The 22,077-nt window shown below is 39.3% G+C and overlaps 1 protein-coding gene across 1 annotated transcript; it reads left to right on the plus strand.

Moving 5' to 3' along the window:
• The first annotated feature begins 3,065 nt into the window (after window positions 1-3,065).
• LOC139940999 (uncharacterized) lies at window positions 3,066-21,668 on the plus strand. The gene is made up of 3 exons (XM_071937405.1): window positions 3,066-4,091; window positions 9,266-9,471; window positions 16,916-21,668. The coding sequence occupies exons 1-3, from the start codon at window positions 3,647-3,649 to the stop codon at window positions 17,522-17,524; spliced, it is 1,260 nt and encodes a 419-aa protein (XP_071793506.1). The 5' UTR covers window positions 3,066-3,646; the 3' UTR covers window positions 17,525-21,668.
• Window positions 21,669-22,077: the final 409 nt, after the last annotated feature.

The raw sequence follows: 22,077 nt of genomic DNA on the forward strand, positions 1-22,077 counted from the left end.
AAAAATAATCCTCATCGTTCTGAACAGAGTAATTAACTTGGCTTACGTATTGATAATATGGGTCACAATCAATTGACTAGATACCCCCAAAAATATTAGGTAAACATGTGATAAGATGACACCACTGTTTAAAGACACTGGACACCTTTGGTAATTGTCAAAGACCAGTCTTTTCACTCGGTGTATCTCAACATATGCATAAAATAACAAACCTGTGAAATTTGAGCTCAGATGGTCGTCGAAGTTGCGAGATAATAATGAAAGGAAAAAACACCCTTGTCGCACGAAGTTGTGTGCTTTCAGATGCTTGATTTCGAGACCTCAAATCTAATTCCAAGGTCTCGAAATCAAACTCGTGGAAAACTACTTCTTTCTCGAAAACTACGATACTTCAGAGGGAGCCGTTTCTTACGATGTTTATGCTATCAACAGCTCCCCATTTTACGCTACCAAGTAAGGTTTTATGCTAAAATTTATTTTGAGTAATTACCAACAATAGTGTCTCATTGTGCAGTTTGAGGTTTATTTTCGTCAGACCTTTCGGTAGGCAGATTGCCATTACTAAAATTGAGTTTTGGGAAAAGTTGCATGTCATGCACCGGATTCAAGCTCCGGTGTTTCTGATCAGCAGAGTGTGGGTTCGAGTCACAGTCGTGACTCCTTAAGCAAGACACTTAACCATGATGCTTCGTCCTTCGGGGGGGGGGGGGGGGACGTAAAGCCAATGGTCTCGTGTGTTGTGTAACGCACGTAAAAGAACCCGGTGCACTTTATCGAAAAGAGAAAGGGGTTCGCCCAGGTGTGATTGGTTTGATTGGCAGCATATTGCACCACAGCACCTTGTAAACCAATATAACAGGATTATGTCTCATAATTTCAACGCAGTCACACCTTGAAGAAAAATACTGTATGTTAAAGCGCCTCGAGCGTCACTGGGTGACGGATATGCGCGCTGTAAGAATCCACTACTCTTATTAAAGGAAAATTCTGTACCCTCAACCTTGACCATCTAACCATTGAGGATGGAAATTTTCCTTCCTTCATGGTCTTACCTAAAACCAAATCAATAAATTTTCAACCCAGTGCAAAGGGCTCTTAAAGGCAGTGGACACTATTGGTTATTACTCAAAATAATTATTAGCATAAAACCTTACTTGGTAACGAGTAATGGGGAGAGGATGATAGTATAAAACATTGTGAGAAACGGTTCCCTATGAAGTAACGTAGTTTTCGAGAAATAAGTTATTTTCCACGAATTTGATTTCGAGACCTTAGAATTAGGAGGTCTCGAAGCATCTGAAAGCACACAACTTCGAGTGACAAGGGTGTTTTTTCTTTCACTATTATCTCGTAACTTCGTATGTGCAAGGTATTGATTATTATTGTCTCCAAAACATGAAGAAACCGCAAAGTTGTAAACTTTGGTTGATAAGTTAAATATTTAAAGTTAGGGGCTACAGACAGTACTTGTATTTATAGTTCAAACATAGTTTGTGGTGATTTTTAAATAATTTTTAACAAGATTTTGCACTTCACCAGACGAATAGAGAATGACAAACATACGTATTTTGTAAGACCACTCTCCACCGGAGAGGGCGCTTTGAAAACGTCAACAATAAATTGGATATGACATCGTGACCGACCCACGTGCACTATTGACCGTAACAACTTGCATTTCTGTTGTCTCACATCTCACACCACGGCCATCAAATATATACAAAGAACCAGACTTCTCAAGACACAGGGACATCTTCCTGAAACTCAAGACAAGAAAGTGTTACAATTAGTAACCTCTGGTTAAACAGGGTAGCCCGATGAATAGAGGAAATTGGGTAATCTGTTTCTGACTTTGATAACAGATCGAGATTAACACGGGGGTAATTAAATCAGAGCGGCCCTCAAGTAGACCGTGAGTAGACGAGACACGAAGCCATCAATTAGCGGGTCGACTTAGCCAATTTAACGGCATGTACTCTAGGGTCGCGTGGGTACTCACTGTTGTGTTTTTATATGAAGCAAGGGGAATAAATTCATTATCACAGATTGAGACCGACTTCCAAGTTTAGTTAGTGTATCCCCCAATGTGTAAAAATAAATATTACGGAGATGTAATTTTATAGCGGTGCTGGAATGTTTGCTTCGCCGTTGATTTGATCCGATTGACGGTTAACACTGGCCTCTCTGCCAGTCAAACTCGGGCCTTCAGGCGGTTAATTGTCAATACCAACCTCGTTCCATTCTTGTGTTTGTTTATATCAAGCTGCTTATTGCGGGGTCGTGCTGAGTGACACGCGGGCTCCCTGGACAAAAAGGAAAGTGTTATTTTGTTTCAAGATTTACCCATTAATGAACTTCTTGTTTCGATAAACGCTGGGTTGATTGTCTACGATTGGGTTTCCAAGAGAAATATGAAGCGGGAAAAACAATTTCTCACAATCTTAAAAACATCGCTTATGAATTACATCATCAGGTGATAGGTCACGTGGTGACACAAGTCCCGTATTCTACATTCCATTCTAACCTTTCGTTTTTAATGGGTTCAGCGATGAAGGGATTTGCTGAGTTATATTGCTGACAAGTAACAGTGCCTGTCACCGAATAAATAGAACGCATGCGCAGTGAGGTCACAACCTTCCATACGGTCCCAGATGATAGAAGTCGAAATGATAAACCAGCGATGAAATGTTAGCCAAGTTTTAACCTGTTTTTACATAAAGAGTTCTCTGTTTTGTATTTTAACTTGAGCGGGGGAAAAAAATCTCCAAGTCCTAGAAAATTGTTTTCATTTTGTCATCATCATCATTCTGAGGACGTCAACGCAGCGATCGCACGAGTCATTTCAGACGCGCTATTTGGGCTCTCTCTATCAATAATAATACCCTCAAATCGATTGGCTGACTGTGCCCCCCCCCCCCCCAAACCCATCATCCATTTAAAGCCATTGTGGATTGGATACTTGGAGAGCCACGGTAGCAGTTACCCAGTCAGATGTCCATCACACACACTGACTACTTGACAAAAACACAATGCAACAGTGGTGTGTTAAATCACAGGGCAGTGTTTAACAGTCATTAGTGGGTGGCTACTGCCCCATCCAGTCTGCTCCACTACACACGCACCACGCGCGCAAACCGCAGCCACAGTTTGTGGCATTATCACTTCCCACACAAGTCAATGGTTCCATCAAAAAATAATCGCAAGAGAAGTGACTGCGTAAAACAAAAACAGCAGAACAAAAAATCACTGCAAGTTTGTTGAGGCCGTCGTCCTACACAGCAAATCCAGCTCACACAAGATGGAATTCTGTTGACTTTGGTCTTTAAAAGGATTCCGAGGAAGAACTTCAAACCGGAGATTGGAGCTGATTTCGCGTCGTCGATCAGTAAAATGCTTTTAATTACCTGTCGACTCACCGCTCAGCCGATGTAGCCATTTGTTTAATGTGGCGGGTCGTTAACAATCTATTATAAGCAATTTGACGTTGTTGGAGCAACACACCGAGATAGCAGTCAGTGCTGGCTGATGCGTGGATATAAACTGCCAGGCCAATATAGTATCGTTTTAGAGCCATCATACATCAAGTTTACTATAATCGTCAACTGAAAAAAACAAAATCTCTGAAGATTTTCTCAGCTGATACACCAAGATGTTTCCCCAATACAGAACAGAGTTTTTAGCGGTCGGTCTTGCCTCATCTAAGTTTCATCCTGTACCGGTATCAGCGTCGACTTTCTTCCCACCAGTGGTTGCGATTGGAACCTGGCATCCTCATAACTACCGACCGAGAGCTAAGCGACCTACGCCGTACTACATCGCCGATATCCTGGGTCTGTGGGAGCGCGAGGAGACACAGAGGAAACTCGGCCTCCTCGGAGAACACCGGGCAGCCGCTGTGCTCGACGCCGGTAGCCTAGCGGTAAACCACGGGTATCTGAAGCCGCGCGGCAAGCAGACATCACCGGTAAACCTGGCCGGAGAGATGGAGAAACGCCAGGCGAGGAAACTAGCAAAGGACGCTCATGCTAAATCACAGATTGACGTAGAGATTGTTGCTGAGCGGACGGAAAGCAGAGATAGCACAGACAGTAATGGTAGGTCAGAACTTTGTTTTTTGAAGAAAAAAAATTGAATGTTGTAAACAATTTTCGAACCAAAAGGACCGATGGTCTAAATGCCAAGAATAGTTAACGGCGTGACGTTTCAATCCTAGCGGAGTTTTTCTCGAAGACTTGAAGGTTTTTACTTTAATTTATCTCTAATGAGAAAATAATTTGATTGAGTAATGACCATTTGTTCTTGAGTTAAATGAGCACTACTTATTCATCAAATCGTGGAGAGCTCTCTACTGGCCCAGGCCTATTTGTTTACATTCCTTTCTCTCGTTATAAGGTATCCAATAAAACATCCATAAAAATTAGGCATAACAAATTTAAACATACTATAAATTCCTTAACTACTCTAAACGTAAAGTATCGCTACATACTGTTCCTGTACCCGGTGTTAAAGAAAACAAAACTGGTTAGCCTACCATTAAATAAAACCCCTTCTACTTTGTCGCCTTCTTTTGAGCTGACGAGGTCGATTTAACCCTCTTGTTCAACCCCTCCACGCCCGTCTATCGACCACTTTATAACGGCACACCATGGACCACCAAGAAGCAATTGAGAGGTGTTTAAATAAAAAATCCCCCATCATCTTTTCTGTCGTACGGCTCACACACACTCTCTCTCCCTCTCTCTCATTATCCCGTACCCGAGCAATTGAGGCAAAAGTCCCCACTAGAAACACCCAGAGGCAGTGGGTATTCAGCTTCCCTCATTGTGTTGGGATACAATCTTAATACACCAGACAAAACGCTTTGAAGGAAAGGACCCTTTTTTTCACTGCCCATCAGGCAGGACCTCCATGAATACGTCCAGAGGGCTTACGATTTGCTGCGGCCTCGCTGCACCAAAATGACCATCAATTTCTTTTATTCCGCTAAAAGGTTTCCAGGGAGGAAAATATCCACTTGTGAGCAAACGATTCTTTGCCGGTTTTTTTTCTGCGGGGGGGGGGGGGGGAGAAAAAGCTCCAAAGGGGAGAGCTAGTAACTATTATTGACAAGTGGGTTTGCGAGTCACAACCAGGATGGGTTTCAAGCCTCATTTTAGAATCTTCGCTCTTTCTTTTGAAGGAATTCTGTAAAAGTGGAATTCTGTTTTTTAAATCCGTTTAGAAGTGTAGCTTCGTCAGGGGTTGTGAACCACTTGGCCTTTCTGAAGTGGGTTGCCCAAAATGTTTATGTATAATCTTTCCTCTTTATAGTCTTCTATTCGTATTCAAAAGGAGATTTACCGTATACACTTTCTTTGTTATGATGTAAAATGTAAATTCGGTTCGTACCTTCTCTGGAAAATGATACTCTGTCCAAAAGTATCAGAGACATGGTTTTCCAATATACATTAGATATAAATAAATAATAACAATTCTTATACAGCGCATTTCCATTAACCGTATCAATGCTCTTTACATTAGTGCCCTGGTCATAGGCCCAATAACATCCCTTTTTAATGTTTCTCAGCTCCCTTGGGAGTATACAACCTGGGCAACAGTTTATATCGCTCCAAAGGCTTTTTCATGCACAATACCAACCTCTACCCTCGCAGGTACCCATTAAAAACCCCTGGGTAAAGGGAAGCATTTACTGTTAAGCATCTTGCTGAAGGACACAAGTGTCACGACCGGGATTCGAACCCTGGTCTGGTGAAAATATATAATTTGATTGTTTTTTACTTTGTCTTACTCGAAGAAAATAATATTTTCCTACATTGGCTTATTTATACCCACGTTGTCAACATTAATAATACAGATTCAGAGAAGAGATATTCAGTTCATGACTTTTATCTTTTTAACTCTTCCTTCTTCGAGTCAGATCGGACGATTAGAATTTACACAGTAATTATTAACTTCACTGTTTACTATTGGTAATTGCTCAAAATAATTGTAAGCATAAAAACTTACTTGCTAGCGATCAATGGAGAGCTGTTGATAGTATACAACATGTGAGAATCGGCTCCCTCTGAAGAAACGTCGTTTTCGAGAAAGAAGTTAAATCTTTTCCCACTAAAGTAAAATATTTGAATTTGATTTTGAGGTCTCGAGTTCAAGTGTCTGAAAGCACACAACTTCGTATGACAAGGGTGTTTTTTTCTTGCATTATTATCTCGCAGTGTCGACGACCAATTGAGCTCAAATTTTGTTATTTTATGCATATGTTGAGATTACTCGTCTGTGTCAATTCTAAGTCAATTACCGAAGGTGTCGAGTGCCTTTAAAGACACTTTATTTAACGTTCGTGGTTTGAATTCACTGAGTTTATTCCGTGGAAAGCTTCGTGTTGGTCTATCAAACTGACTCCGGTCTATTTTCTAAAAAGGTGATGTGCTTTTGAAAGTATTTTTCGAATGACATGCGAGCCTCATACGTATGATTTTGAATATTTTAAACGTTGTCTTCAGCAACTAAGTTTTAAAAAAGCACTTCGCATATTAACCCTCGATTGAAATAATATGCTCAAAACACTTGAAATATGGGGCGTAGAAAACTAAACACAATTGACTATTAACTGATTGTATGCATCTATACAATGACATAAATATACGTCATAATTCAAAACTTCAACTTTGACTTGTCAATAAGTATTTTGCTTATCGTGGGTTTACTTCTAGCAATAATTGGGTATAATTAAGATGTGGTAATACACCTGCTCTAGTAATGCGAAGGTCGTTGGTTTGAATCACTCCGCGTGATTTGCCAGTGGATTTTTTAAAGAAAATTTGGGAAAGTACTGACTACTAAAGTCAGTGGACACTATTGGTAATTACTCAAAATAATTATTAGCATAAAACCTTTATACTTGGTAACGAGTAATGGGGAGAGGTTGATGGTATAAAACATTGTGAGAAATGGCTCCCTCTGAAGTGACGTAGTTTTCGAGAAAGAACTAATTTTCAACGAATTTGATTTCGAGACCTCAAGTTTAGAATTTGCTTCGTGTGACAAAGGTGTTTTTTTTTCTTTCATTATTATCTCGCAACTTCGACGACCGATTGAGCTCAAATTTTCACAGGTTGGTTATTTTATGTATATGTTGAGATACACCAAGTGAGAAGACTGGTCTTTGACAATTACCAAAAGTGTCCACTGTCTTTAATACACATCAGCGTAAGGGTAAACACAAACTATAACTTTTCAATATTCGGTCACCCAAGTGCGCGTTCATTTAAATAATTTGATTGATTGCTGTGTGTTTGTTTTTAATTGAAGTATCAATTTGAATAGCTTCAGTACACTGTTAAACCCTTATATTTAATAACCATTGAACTCTATTATGAAACAGTTATTCTCAGTAGGTGATTAGAACATTCCTTAAGGTTGGGTCAATAATTAGCAAAGGATGTTGCTGTAATTTGAGACATATTTTTAACAACTCATTTGATATGGATGTTATTTTTGTTAAGCAAGTAATTATGAGCAATGTCTTGACTTTTGACGCTTCACCGGTACATAATTGGTAAAGATTGATAAAAAACTTAAATACTTTAAATTATTAATAATACTTTAATCGGGCATATGACTACAAAAATAAACACATTTTAGTAACTATATACTTAAACAAAAATAAGTACCACCCCATACAATGAAAGGATAATAATTAGGATAAAAAAACTAACAAAGCGAATAAGAAAACAACCCTACAAAAATAGAGGAAAACACAAGGAAATGTAAATTAGACAACAATAAACTAGGGAGCAGCCAAAACAAAAACTGTGCTGCCCACAAGAGAAAGAAAAACGTGATTTTCAGAGTTGTGTCACTTCAACCCTAAAATAGTGACAACAACCACTACAAAACCACGTAGACACACAAACAAAGAACAGCGAACGGGCGAGCACCAGGAACAAACATTCACATGGGAATCCTTGATCAAATCTCAAAGCTTATAGTATACTTTCAGAGATTAACATTTGCATCTTAATTGCTCCAATATTTAGGAAAACTGTCACCCAACATTCAGTTGTAATTTCGATTTGTACGAGAGTTGCTGCCAGCACGGTATTTATAGCCCTTTGCCGAGTTCCCTTTGTACAAACAAACGGTCTCGCATAATCTCATAATCTCATAACTTGAAATTTGGACTGTTGTTTAGGAAAGGAAAAAAATGCTATAATTATTCGCATTTGGACGAATCCTACCCTTTGTTAGAGTTTTCTGTTGTTTTTTTATGTTCGGACATTTTCCCAAGACGTCGTGAAGTCATTACCTGCAGGAGTCGCATTCAATGCATGAAACACTATATTGTTGCATGCCGTCGTTCGCTATTGACGCTCGTTCAACTGCATTTAGGAGAAAATAATTTAAATATTTAAGTGAACCCTCAACCTAGATGCAAACCCACGTTCTAAACATTCCATCTCCCACCTACCCTAATCCACTAACCCTCCAATCAAGCCTAATTAATTATTTTTTAATCCCTAACTATCTGCGGGGAATTCTATGATTGTCATCAGGACAACAAATAAATGAATACAAAATATAAAATTAAAACGTTTCAATATACTTGCTGAAATTGGTTTTCTGTTTTGGAAGACGTAGAGAATGTGAAAGAAAATGTTCTTGTTAAAGACACTGGACACTATTGGTAATTGTCAAAGGCTAGCCTTCGCAGTTAGTGTATCTCAGCATATGCATAAAATAACAAACCTGTGAAAATTTGAGCCCAATCGGTCGTCGAAATTGCGAGATTATAAATGAAAGAAAAAACACAGTCATCAAATCAAATTCGTGGAAAATACCTTCGTTCTCGAAAACTTCATTACTTCAGAGGGAGCCATTTCTGACAATGTCTTATACTATATCAACCTCTCCCCATTACTATTTACCCAGTAAGGTTTTATGCTAAAAATTATTTCGAGTAATTACCAATAGTGTCCACTGCCTTTAAACCACTTATGTTTGTAAGCAAAGGACATTAATACAGAAACTAATCGTGCAGGAAATTTCGAGCCTCTGTGTGCAAAACTTTTACCGGTTGGTCCGTTTTGTCTAACAGTATTTTTAAGAAAAAAACTAAGCTGATTTAAAAGCCATCTCATTTTCCCTTATGAAATCGAAATGCAAACAATAATTAATGGTCTTTTCTCGAAGGTCTGTCCCGAAGTATACAGTCAAAGCTTGAAAATCTGACGATTGATTTTCTCTTTAACTATATTTCTTCTGTCAGATGACGAGAGTTGTAGCGAGAAAGCGGACCGCAAGCGAAAAGGAGACGGAGAATCACCCGAGAGCAAAGAGAAGAAGAAGAAGGCACGAACAACGTTTAGTGGGCGACAGATCTTCGAACTGGAGAAACAATTTGAAGCCAAGAAGTATTTATCAGCGAGCGAGAGGGCTGAGTTGGCAACACTTCTGAACGTTACAGATACACAGGTAAGGACAAAATAAACAGTTTATAATTCATTGAACTTATATTGCGCTCTCTCCAGGACCAGCCTGTTCGAGAGTGCATATCAATTTAACACGATTCCAGTAAAACAAAATATATATATGAAAATTAATCCATCCGAAAACAATCAAATGCGTAACTACAGCAAAAATCCATTAAAAAGTTACAGCAAATAACAAAAATCAATTCAAAAATTACAGCAAAAAACAATCAGTAAAAATTACATCAAACATTTACAAAACAGACTTAAAAACATACAGAAGCAAATTGCACAAAGATCATAAAAGCTGTTACCCACACAATTGCAATCAAAGTGTAGTTACAGATCGTAAAAAGCCTCCCTAAATAAGTGAGTCTTTAGTGAGGACATAGTTTTATTAGAAATATCTTTAGGAAAGTGTTCATTATAGACCTTTATTATGGTTTGTCCATTGTGATGTTTCTCCATTTCGAAACATTGTTAACCAAACTGAGTCTGGAAGAAAAAATAGTCTGGTTCCTTACGTAGCAGTGGATTCATTATTACTATTATTATTGGTTTATTAAAAAAAAACATTCAAACATCGCAGCCAAAAGCTCAATTGAGTTGAAAATACATGCAGGGATTTATAAATATAGTTACAAAATGACAGAAAAACCATGTAAGGTAGTGGACACTATTGGTAATTGTCAAAGACTAGCCTTCACAATTGGTGTATCTCAACATATGCATAAAATAACAAACCTGTGAACATTTTAGCTCAATCGGTCGTCAAAGTTGCGAGATAATAATGAAAGAAAAAACACCCTTGTCTCACGAAGTTGTGTGCGTTTAGATGGTTGATTTCGAGACCTCAAGTTCTAAATCTGAGGTCTCGAAATCAAATCCATGGAAAATTACTTCTTTCTGGAAAATTATGTCACTTCAGAGGGAGCTGTTTCTCACAATAATTTATACTATCAACCTCTCCCCATTACTCGTAATTAAGAAAGGTTTTATGCGTATATCTATTTTGAGCAGTTACCAATAGTGTCCACAGCCTTTAAGAAACACAATTTGTTTGGATTAGGGTTAGGGTTAGCATTATTAGATGGTGGTTGCATGATAAAGGCCTGCTGACTTGGGCCTATGTGTCATTTCAGTTCTCTTGTTGCGAATGGACCATAGACTCTGACAATGTCTTCACATGAGTTTCTTATTGTAACAATCAAAATGTGCGCATTAAAACCATTGGACACTACAGAAAAAAAAAGTTCACAGATTAACAAATAACTTACATGGTTTAAAGAAGGTAATGGTGAAAGACTTCTCTTGAAATATTATTCCATGAAATGCTTTACGTTTTGAGAAAACATTAAAACCATATTCAATTCTCGATATCGAGAATTACGGATTTGTTTTAAACACATGTCAAGACACGGCGAAACGTGCGGGAAAAGGGTGAGTTTCCCGTTATTTTCCCCCGACTCCGATGACCGATTGAGCCAAAATTTTCATAGGTTTGTTATTTTATAAAGAAGTTTGTGTTACACGAAGTGTGGGCCTTGGACAATACTGTTTACCGAAAATGTCCAATATCTTTAAAGTCGTTATTATTATAATTTAGTATTAATCAATTTACCATGATTGACACACTGTGTTGCCTCGCCAGAGTTTGTGTCTTTTGAAATTCTCGAAATTGTTACAATTAATAGATTAAGATTTGTGTACTATTGTACTGATTAGCTGAATGTATTTTCACACAAACCATCGCACAAACCAATGACATACCAATATGTAAGCAGAAGAACAGAGTGACCCACTAAAACCAACAATCCATAAGTTATTATTGTGACTGATATTTTGTTATTTTAAACTATGTCTCAAAATATCTGTCAGGGTCATTAGATCATCAGTTTTATTGCCTTCATCGGTTTCGTGTAATTTGAAATTTCCGCAGCCGTCTTCATTTCTTCTGTTTTGTTCTCCTGAAGACGAGCTGAGTATACTGTTCGAAACGTCGAGACCAAACCGGCTCTTTTCAGAGCCACCACTCCCTCAAAAGAAAGTTATTGCATGGTTGTACCCGCAAGTTTTATTTGTAGTTTATTCTTAGCATATTCTCCCCACTAAACAAAACACAATTTTCAGCAGCCAAGTTGTAAATTTTCTAAGCTTTAAAAATTACATCAAACATTGCTTGTTGAGTTACAGAACCTTACATTTTTCAATTCAAACACTCGTTTCGTTAAAATACATCTTGTACAGCTCAGACACTGGTATCCTGTAGTCAGAGAGAAGTTCAATCTTAATCAATTCACCTTTCCCTCATACTTTAACTCAGCAGCGATTACCAGTGAGCCTCGCAGTGCCATGTAAATTGCCTTCAATCTGAGGCTATGATGATAAGTTTATAGTCGTTTGATATCTGAAAACCTTCCCCATTCAGTGACAGAACTCCGTGGTGGTAATCTATGCTGCGATCAGACAACCTATTAGTATTACAAAGCGCGATTTAGCTCCCCCTGAATCTCCCGCCATAAAACAAGTCCATTAACGTATACTTTGCCGGTGCGTTTTTTAACTCGTCGAATTGACCACACGCGCCCATTTCTCACAATCAACCATCAGAAGGGTTTTTTCTCTCTCAGTCTCTGCATTTATTTTTCCGATTTTTTTTCTCCATGTACTTAATTTGTCTCAATGAGGCCGTCGTTTTCACAGGCATTTAAGGGTAATACACGGAGGCACTGTAATCGGAAAATAATAGATAAAAGGGACTACTGAGCAGGCTTTGCTGAGGGCAAGATAAAATGCCATTACGGTATGCTTGATTGGAGTAAATGGGGGGAAGCAATTTGCATTGTGATTGGTTAAAAGAGACGCTGTTTTGGCTTATGTTAGTACACTAATTCATGACGTGTATTGTAGGAGCCTCTCTGTTGAGCAGAATGCGGCGGTTTGAACCGATCGTTTTTAAGTGGGCGTTTTAGTGATGTCTACCACGAACTTCACCACAATGCGTCTGCTGATTGCTCTCATCCAAAAGCGCGCCAAATCCAGTGTACATTTTGGCAGAGTTGATTGAGTCTTGTCAATATCTGTGAAGTTTAATTCCTTTTGGGTGAGTCTCTCATGGACACGGCTTAGTCTTTATCGTCATAGTTCGCCACCCTCCGTTTGTCCCCCAAAAAGCAATTTTATTTTTTTTATTTGTTAGAATGTCTTATCAAGATCACTTTTTTAAACCAGTTTTCAATGATTACGAAAACAGGTTTGTGTTGGATTTTAGCAATAAATGCCATGAAGAGATAAAGGTGACTTCATCAAGAAGACTATTCTTCATTCACAGTAAGCCAAACTTAGACACCTAAAGTTTTATCGAGTTGACATTTAACTTCATTGTTCGGTGGGTTGATTGTCTTTGCAATAGAAGATCACACGTGTTTAAACGTGACTATTCTTCAAAGATTATTTCAAAAGATTGGTCCACAGGGAAATGATTGTTAAAAGGTGTATCAACATTTGGTATACTTTTCGGTATGCATGCAATCATTTGATTGGATGGAATAGTCTATAGTCGGCTCTTATTGGTGGAATGTGGTCTAACAAGTGTAACAAAACCCAGCACACAATAATCAGCACGTTCTTTGACTCGACATTGCAGTATTTTTGTCAGTTTTGGAGGAAAATAAACAGACACAGAAACAGTGAGACTCGCTGGCTGCTCTGGGCAGGATTCACTTGTAGTGATCAAGTGTGTGTAAGCTAAGAAAGTTTAGCCGTTTCTATGTTTTGCCCCGACATCGGCAGTCAGTTTATTGGGGTCTTTTTTGTTGAGGGTCGGGCCGGCCCTCTGCCGTCTATGCCTCGGGTAAGATACCCACGTAAGTGTGGTACTCGTGCAAGCAGACTCCGTACAAGTGGAAACAAGATGAAGGTGGAGAAACTTCTCCGGGGTTCGGCTTGATCCAGTTTGTCGGTTCAGGGTAGATAGACCGGTACTCACCTCACCCTTCCAGCCATACCGAGGAGACAGATAATCTACTCGCTTCAACAAGCACCCTGAAACTCGGCTCTCGAAAAGCCCCATCAGGTCGGTGTCACGACACACTGGTTCCCCGCGGGCTCAACGTTAACGAGTGGCGGTAACAGTTACCATTTCGTCCCATAGCTATGTTTCTTTTGCATTGAATACTTCCTCAACCTAACCGCTAAATACTATACAAGTATTACTCCTTTTATATAAAAAAATAAAACCATGTAATGGGGATGTTGTGTCGGCTCTGGAAAACACACGAAACCGTGGAGTTTTGAGCGTGACTTCTTGCCCTCATCCTGCCGTCGTTCAGTCTAGAAATCACGGGCTGAGCAAGCGAGAAGAGACGAGACAAACATTGGAGACTGTGCTTTTTGCCTTGGACAGGAAGCAGTTTAACCATTATCAGTTTTAAAGTAACACTCAGAAGTCCGCGTGCCCTGTAATCTTGTATCGCACCACCCTCCGTGGCGCTGTGTTCGTCATGCATGGGATGAAGCAATGTTGCTCTGACATCATGAAAGAAGAAAAAAAAGACTACGATCAAAAAAATCAATTCCTATTTTTAACTTTCCACCAAGTCAGTTTCATGGTAGTTGCATGGACTTCGCTCTTGTTTTATAGTTTTGGGTACATGTGGATCTTAAAGGCACAGGAAACTATTGGTAACTACGATCAATTACTTGTTACAAAACTTACTTGGTAACGAGCAATGGGGAGCTGTTGATATTATAACAAGTTGTGAAGTAACGTAGTTTTTGAGAAAGAGGTAGTTCCTCACTCAAATATTTAAATACTTCATGTCTGTAGCCTTTGATTAGGCATCTGAAAGCAAACAAATTGGTTCGATGACCAAGTGAGCCAAAATTTTCACAGGTTTGTTATTTGATGCATAATGCTGGGATACGCCAAGTGATAAAATTGGACTTTGACAAAATTGCAAAAGGTGTCCAGTGCCTTTAGCATTGGGGCTTTTATCGGTTGGAAGGTAACACAAGGGAATCCTTACTAGTTAATCGTAAATGTGACACCTGTTTAAGAATATATACCTGTTTTAAAGGCAGAGGACACTATTGGTAATTACGCATAAACCTTACTTGGTGATGAGGTATGGGGAGAGCTTGGTGGTATAAAACATTTTGAGAAACGGCTCCCTCTGAAGTAACGTAGTTTTCGAGAAAGAAGTGATTTTCCACGAATTTGATTTCGAGACCTCAGATTTAGAATTTGAGGTCTCGAAATCAACCATCTAAACGCACACAACTTCGTGTGACAAGGGTGTTTTTTCTGTCATTACTGTCTCGCAACTTCGACGACCAATTGAGCTCAAATTTTCACAGGTTTGTTATTTTATGTATATGGTTGAGATACACCAAGTGAGAAGACTGGTCTTTGACAATTACCAAGAGTGTCCATTGTCTTTAAGAAACAACACAAAACTGCTCGGTTTTTATGTAGCCCTTTAAATTTAAACGTATGAGTGTTTCCAACGGACGAGCCATAAAAGTACAGGTGGTTTGATTAGGTGCATAAGCTGAAATTCTCTATGGGCTCCAAAACGACTCCCGCTCATTCAAAACAAAATGTATAAATATCAACATATACACCGTCGTTAATTTTAATACATTGATGGTTAGTAATATCGGTATCTTCCATCCATTTAACAATGAGATACACGTGTACACTTTGCCATCGTCTATATTCATTTCCATCATTTAGTGGTAATGGAGGACTAATGGTATAAAGGATTCAGATTGGACCATTAAGGCAGGTTGATACCGCCATGATGACATTGTTATGGTACGGATTCTCTGATTGGTCAGCATGATGAGTCTTCTATCGTCTATCGTGATTGGTTGGATGTGTGTTTGGTTTATTAATAGTATCACCGTTAAATCTCTTTATTGACAGATAAGTAAGGTTTCGTTCGGTGTTCGTAATTGGTGGAGAGTGTGTGGTCATCATTTTGAGTCTTTATAACGCAAGTCGTGATTGGCTATAACTTGTTGAGAGCGTGCTCTAATTAGCAAATAGGCGGATTGGTTAATAGGGTACAGCACTTTTCATTGGTCAAGAGTTTATCGGTTGAGAAGCCAGTTAGTGGGACGATTAAGCTGTTTACAGTTTCAAACATTTCATACTTTTGATCTAGCTTTGAGCGATTGATAATGTTCTCCAAAATATAAAAAGTCAAGATTACGTTTTTATTTCTTATACAATAAGAAATCGTTTGGATCTATTTTGTGTAAGTAGATTGAGGTTTATTGTTAATACAACCAAATACAATTAGCAAGTATGGTCTGTCGAATCGTGTGTCTACTCAATTATGCTAATTGGACTTAGCTTACCAATACTGTGCTTCCCAATAGCTTAGATTAGTATTTTAACATCCTCAATGTGGGGTGTCGTGGCCTAGCGGTTATTTATTATTATTCTCATCAATTATTATTTTCACCATTGTTGTCTTCATCATGTCTGTCTTTGATCTAATTGTCTTTCCGTTCGTTCTTGTCCCCGTTTATTGTCTGTCCCCAGGCATCACTACATAAGCCTCGGCTTCCAGATGATGCCTCCATACTCTATTAATTTGTTCTCACCCTCATTAAATAGCTTTGTTTATTGGTTATTCCTCTAAAAAATTGTTTGTACTCTGTTTTCATGAAGTATGGAAATAAATATAAGTTTGAATGAATGAAGAGCACCGTTGTCAAGCTCTGATGTTTCTGATCAGCAGAGTGTGACTTCGAGTCCCGGTCAAGACACCTATGTCCTTAAGCAAGACACATAACCATTGCTGCATCCTTCGGATGGGACGTAAACCGTTGGTCCCGTGTGTTGGTAACGCAGGTAAAATAACCCATTGCAGGCACTTATCCAAAACAGAAGGGGTTCGCTCGGTGTTCTTGGTCTGATTGTCTATTTTTTCTGGCACCTCCTGTGCAATTTGGCCTCTTTTAGTTTGGGGAGGGGGATTACTACTCTTCCATGTTTTTATGTTTATTTATTTGTTTGTTGTTTGTTTGTTTGTTTTTTTTTAAATTAATTTTATTGATTTTTTTATATTAAGGTTATTGTTTTCTCTGGTATTGTGGTAAAACTTGTGCAATTTTACATTTTAATATTTTATATGTTGCTGTACAAGACTGTAAATTTCATGTAATTTGATATACTTGACGATAAACGATTCAATTCAATTCAATTCAATTCAGTTCAATTCATTGGCAGCATATGCGCATAGCACCTTGGAAACCATGTTAAAGGAAGATTTTCAAGCGTAGTTCCACATACATTGCAGACAAATACAAAATGTTGAAGCGCTCTGAGCGTCACTGAGTGAAGGATACGAGCGCTGTATAAGAACCACAATTGTTATAAATAAATAAAAATGTTTATTGATGAGTTTTTTTTCTTCTTCTGTTTCTGTCCTCAGGTGAAAATTTGGTTTCAGAATCGGAGAACAAAATGGAAGAAAATGGAAGGGATTTCCAACGCGGAAGCGGCCGAGCATAAGATTGGTGGACCGAAGCATATTGATACTATACGGCAGAAACAGAACAGTGAGAACACGGTCAATGTCCAGGGGACGGTCGCTGACAAAGCTGTCACACACGAGGGACACATTGCGACAGCTGGTGACGACGATGATGATGACGATGACGATGACGAATGCGACTCGCCATGTCAGGAGGGAGATGACAATGCTGTCATTGCGGCTACACTGTGTGGTAGCGACATCGAGATGGTTGGACGAAACGACGATGACACGGAACGAGGAGTACCCCAGGATTTAGTGAGAGGTCACGGTCGACTCTCAGGGGACAATGACTCGGTTATCCCCACGACACCAATGCCGTTCACATTGCAAACTCAAATCACCGAGATACCAACGGACAGCGATGACGATGCGGACGCGAAGGTAATGACAACCCACGTCATACTGAGGGATGAAGAAAATGGCGAACGTGAGAAGAGTAAATGGGAAAGCCACGCCCATGACGCAGAGACAGTCCTCATGGATCATATCCATCAATGTCGCTAAGGAACTGAACTCAATATTCCTGTCACCACATTGACTTGGAAGCATTCATCTGTAAATTCTGATAACAAATAAATCTACTATTTATAACTGATGCTTGATTTGCATTGCGTTTTGCTATTATGGTAACGCGTATAGGTTGGGACCATATCATTATATTGATTATTATTTCTAAAACATCGATGTCAAAATGGTCCGGTTTGTGAAACCTTAGACCGGAGGACATTGTGAGCACGATAAAGAAGCTAACTTGCGGAATAAAAGGGCGATTATTTAAAAAAAATAAATGCAGTAAATAACGAGCATTACCTTGCACGTGCTTTTGAAGTTAACTTTAGAAATTATCTGTATATAAACTACCACCAAATCAATTTTATAAGTATCAAATACTATACAGTTGATGTTAGTTATAGCTCACAGGGTTTGACAGATGACTAATTGTAATAGATTTGCAGTATATAATCTCACAAACTGTGTGTTCTTTACTGCTGTTTGATTGCGCATATGCATGCAAGTTCTGTGTCATTAGAAGTCATTGGGTTCGATCTATAGTCATACGATGAAAACATTAAGAGATGTTTAGCGATCCAGTCGGCTCTTTTTAGTACCGTGTCTCGTGCATCAAGACGACGGTAAATAGCATCTCTCAAAGCACCCCCTGCACGCGTCGCAGACCCTTCAAGTCCCTTTCAACGCGGCGACAGCTTTCCTCAACAAGATGGGAGGTTTTTTTTATACATGCCTCTTGGAAAATATAGAACTCAATTGACTGCTTAGACCCCCATCCAGTTGCAGTCGTTTTTATAGTCAGGTGTACGGCGCAGGTGGAATTGTCAATACTGTCGGAGTACTCGCCTTGCATATCCAAACATTCTCAGCCCCATCGTGTCTCCCCCCTACTACATCCTAATGCGAGATACTTCGCCGAGACGAAGAGAGAGAGAGCATTTGGAACAACGAGTGTGTACACTAAATGGTACGTGAACCGAAAGCAGAGCACGGCAAATAGACAAAGAGCGCCGGACAAAAGTCACCGCAAAACGGTTGGCGAAGATTGCCATTCAAACTCGCAAAGCGGCACACGTGTTTCGTCCACGCGGCTGCCCGTTGTGAATTGATCTCTAATACTAATTTTTTGAGACAACCCAAAGATTGCGAGTAGGCCAATAAGTTTGACTTACTCTTTGACTTTCCTCAATTAACCTTGGTCTTGCAATTGTACATCAGAAAAAACAAACCAGCGGCCATGTTGGTTTACAATTCCTAGATGCGAAACCCACTCCGTCATTCCAGCTTTTGGAAGCGCGTGACCGATTCCCATTGGTTTGTTTTTAAAACGGGTCAACGTTTGTAAATGTTTATTTCTACAGTCGAGTACTACATTATACTTGCAGTTTCACGGCGCGCGCCAAATGTCAAAGTGTGAGTTCCACTGGCAACATTTTGGCTTCTGACGCTGCAAGAATATACCGGCAATAAAAACCAGTATGCCATTTTACAATGAGTGAAAAACAATTTGCATGATAGAAATATAAGTAAGGTTTGCGGCAACTTGTGCAAGTCTGTTTCGAGTAGAACTGTTTCGAGTAGGTACTGAACCAAACGTTGAGTTGTCAACCACTGCAAACCTCCCATATAAGAATGCTAAACATTTCTGTCTTTTCACGTTAAGTTGCGATTTAATTTGACCAATTCTACTTTTCGGTAAATATCGAGATAAATAGATCACCTCTTCATCTTAGACACCTCATTTCAAAGGTTCCTGTTTGACCCACGAATGGTCACGGCTGATCCAGCTGGGGTCAGAACTGATCCATAAAGTGGCCCATAATGAGTCATTATAATGCATTAATGATTCAGTTCAAAGTTGAACTATTCTGCAAATCAGTGAAACACCGTTTGTAGTATTATTTCTGACCCATGTAAAAGTTAGTCTGATTGGTCCTTGTATTCGATTGAGACTTGAGTGACGTCACAGTACGCCCTCTGGCACTCTTACCTTTAACACTTTCTACTTTCATCTCAAACTCTTGCTTGAACAAAAAACCAAAATCCGTCTGGATTCCATTTTCTTCTTCACCATGTTATCTCCCTTCCTGCTCGAATGTCCATAATCAGCTTTGGTACCGAACCAAACACCGTGGTCTGTACTCAACGTCATGTCTTTCCTGAAACACCATGCCGGGTGTCCTGGGCCTCCCCGACGGGTACATCGGGCTCTTCGAAACCCTAACCCCGGTACCCGCGATTCCACACCATAACACTGCATTCTTTCACTGGACTTTGAGGTGGTTTTTTCTCACCCTGATGCGGCGGTCTGGTAACGCGCCCCGCAGTCAGGATGTTCGGATGGGTTGTTTGATACGGGTTTTCCTACTCGTTGGAAAGCCTATCTCATTCGAGATGGTATGGTGCCTCTGGACAAAATCACGGAAGTGGATGCGTGAGATAAGGACCACTGAAAACAAGCCGCCAGGAATGGTTTCTTACAATACCACTGATTTCAAGATTTTATGAGAATGAAGTTAAAACTGGTTTGTCTTTTGTTAGATAAGTACATCCTACAGCTTTGTCGACAGCATGCTTGATTTCTTCATACATACGATAATATAATAAATGATAAAGAATATTCTTGATCCCCGATGCAAATTTAACATTTAAAAAGATGATATAAGAAAATAATTTTATTACCCCACACTAATGAATTAAAACGGGCCTTCATTCAAACAGTGCAGACAAAATCACTAAACAATTTAGAACGGTAAACAGACAGATTGATTAAACAGAAACAATAGAGCATGTATTGTACCTTGACTGCAATGCAAGTTTAAGTTATTGACATGAATTATAAGACTGATGTTCACTCTGTAAAGTACGTCATAACTGTACTTAAACTGCCGTACTGCTCGCTTTTCTAGTTTTTAGAGACAGGCGACGATGAACACAACTGCTGTTTCGTGTATGATTGCTTTCACATTTTGGATACAAAGGCGGTCGCATAAAAATTGGGCATGCATCTGCCGTCAGTTTCTTGCGACTTGTTCTGTGTTGAAGGATTGATAAAACGGTATCATCACGTTCAGTGTGTTTCTCTATACGATCTATGATTCAGCCGTCTCTGTTATTCGACACGTGATGTCAATGCTCATGCGTACGAAAAAAAACTTGGATACCATAGCAACAGTTCTAGCAACATTTCAAATGCTGTATGTAGTTTTTCAGTTTTTTAAACTTACTTGGTAAACGAGCGACGGAACATTGCGAGAAACGAGTCTCTCTTCCATGACCAATTGATCCAAAATGTTCACAGATTTGTTATTGACTATGCATATGTTGAGATACACCAAGTGAGAAGACTGGTCTTTCACAATCACCAAACGTGTCCAGGGTTGGATTTCACAAAGCGTTAAGACTAGTCTTGTCTCAGGTTAACTCGTCCTAACTTAGGACGCCTTAAGTTTGTCATATCCCTAGGACTAGTCCTAACCTATCTCTTTGTGAAATCGACCCAGTGCATTTATAAGATGTATTTTTGGGAAACCGCGAAGTACCGAATGTTGTACGTTAGGCCTAACGTTATCCGTGTTCAATAAACGCATTCAGTAGTATTAAACTGCCAATCTATACATGCTAGATTTATAAGAGTAAGATCGAGTTTTATATTTGCAAAGCAAGTGTTTAATATCTGTCAAGTCAGATATCAACAGTTTATGACCGTGTTGAGTCCGCGGACATTAAATGTCATTATGTTCCCTCCAGTCCACACAACAAACAGCAATGTTTTAACGCCGATTCCAGAGGGAGTGAGACATTCGCCTTGAACCGTCGCCTCTCGCAAGACGAGACCCACCTGTACGGAGGCCCCCGGGGGACACTGAAAGCTGTGAAAGCGAAAAGGTTATTAATTTAAACTGTCTTTCCGATTAACAAGGCTGGGTAAATAATGTTTGGATAAGAAGGTGTTCTGATCAGGGACCAGATGAAGGTAAATTAGTCCTCAATGCCGACAAATTGCAGCTTGCTCTTTTGGTCTTTGTCACTTTTACCCTATCGGGATACTTTGTGTTGTGTACAGACTGAAGAATAGTGCTATGATAACACTACCCGCTGAGATTTGTTGTTGTGTAAATAAACCATCTGAAATTAAGAGGTTGGAATCGTTTCTGGTATTCTTAAGGTGTTGCTCGTTTAAAATCTATTAATATAGGCCCATTGCGTTTAATCATCAACATTGTTACCATGGTGTTTGTTTATTTAGATGATCTTCCCATCAAGGGAACTCGGCAAACTCCCACAAGGGGATATAAACGCCAAGCTGGCCAATCTCTTCCACACAAACATTGGTTTAATGCCTATGATTTGTACATGTACAAGTCAATAAATTGTGGTTCAGTAACTAGGCGACAATGGTTATTTAAAGTCATTGGAAATCAGCGATTAACTTGGGGGATTCGAACCCACAGTCGTGTGATTGAAAGTCATGCAGTCTAATTTGTATCACCACTGAATATCATCATCGTTTTTATCATCACAGTGAATTACACCATCCACCAATC

The sequence above is a fragment of the Asterias amurensis genome, chromosome 8, assembly GCF_032118995.1.
Source record: "Asterias amurensis chromosome 8, ASM3211899v1".
Classification (NCBI taxonomy): Eukaryota; Metazoa; Echinodermata; class Asteroidea; order Forcipulatida; family Asteriidae; genus Asterias; species Asterias amurensis.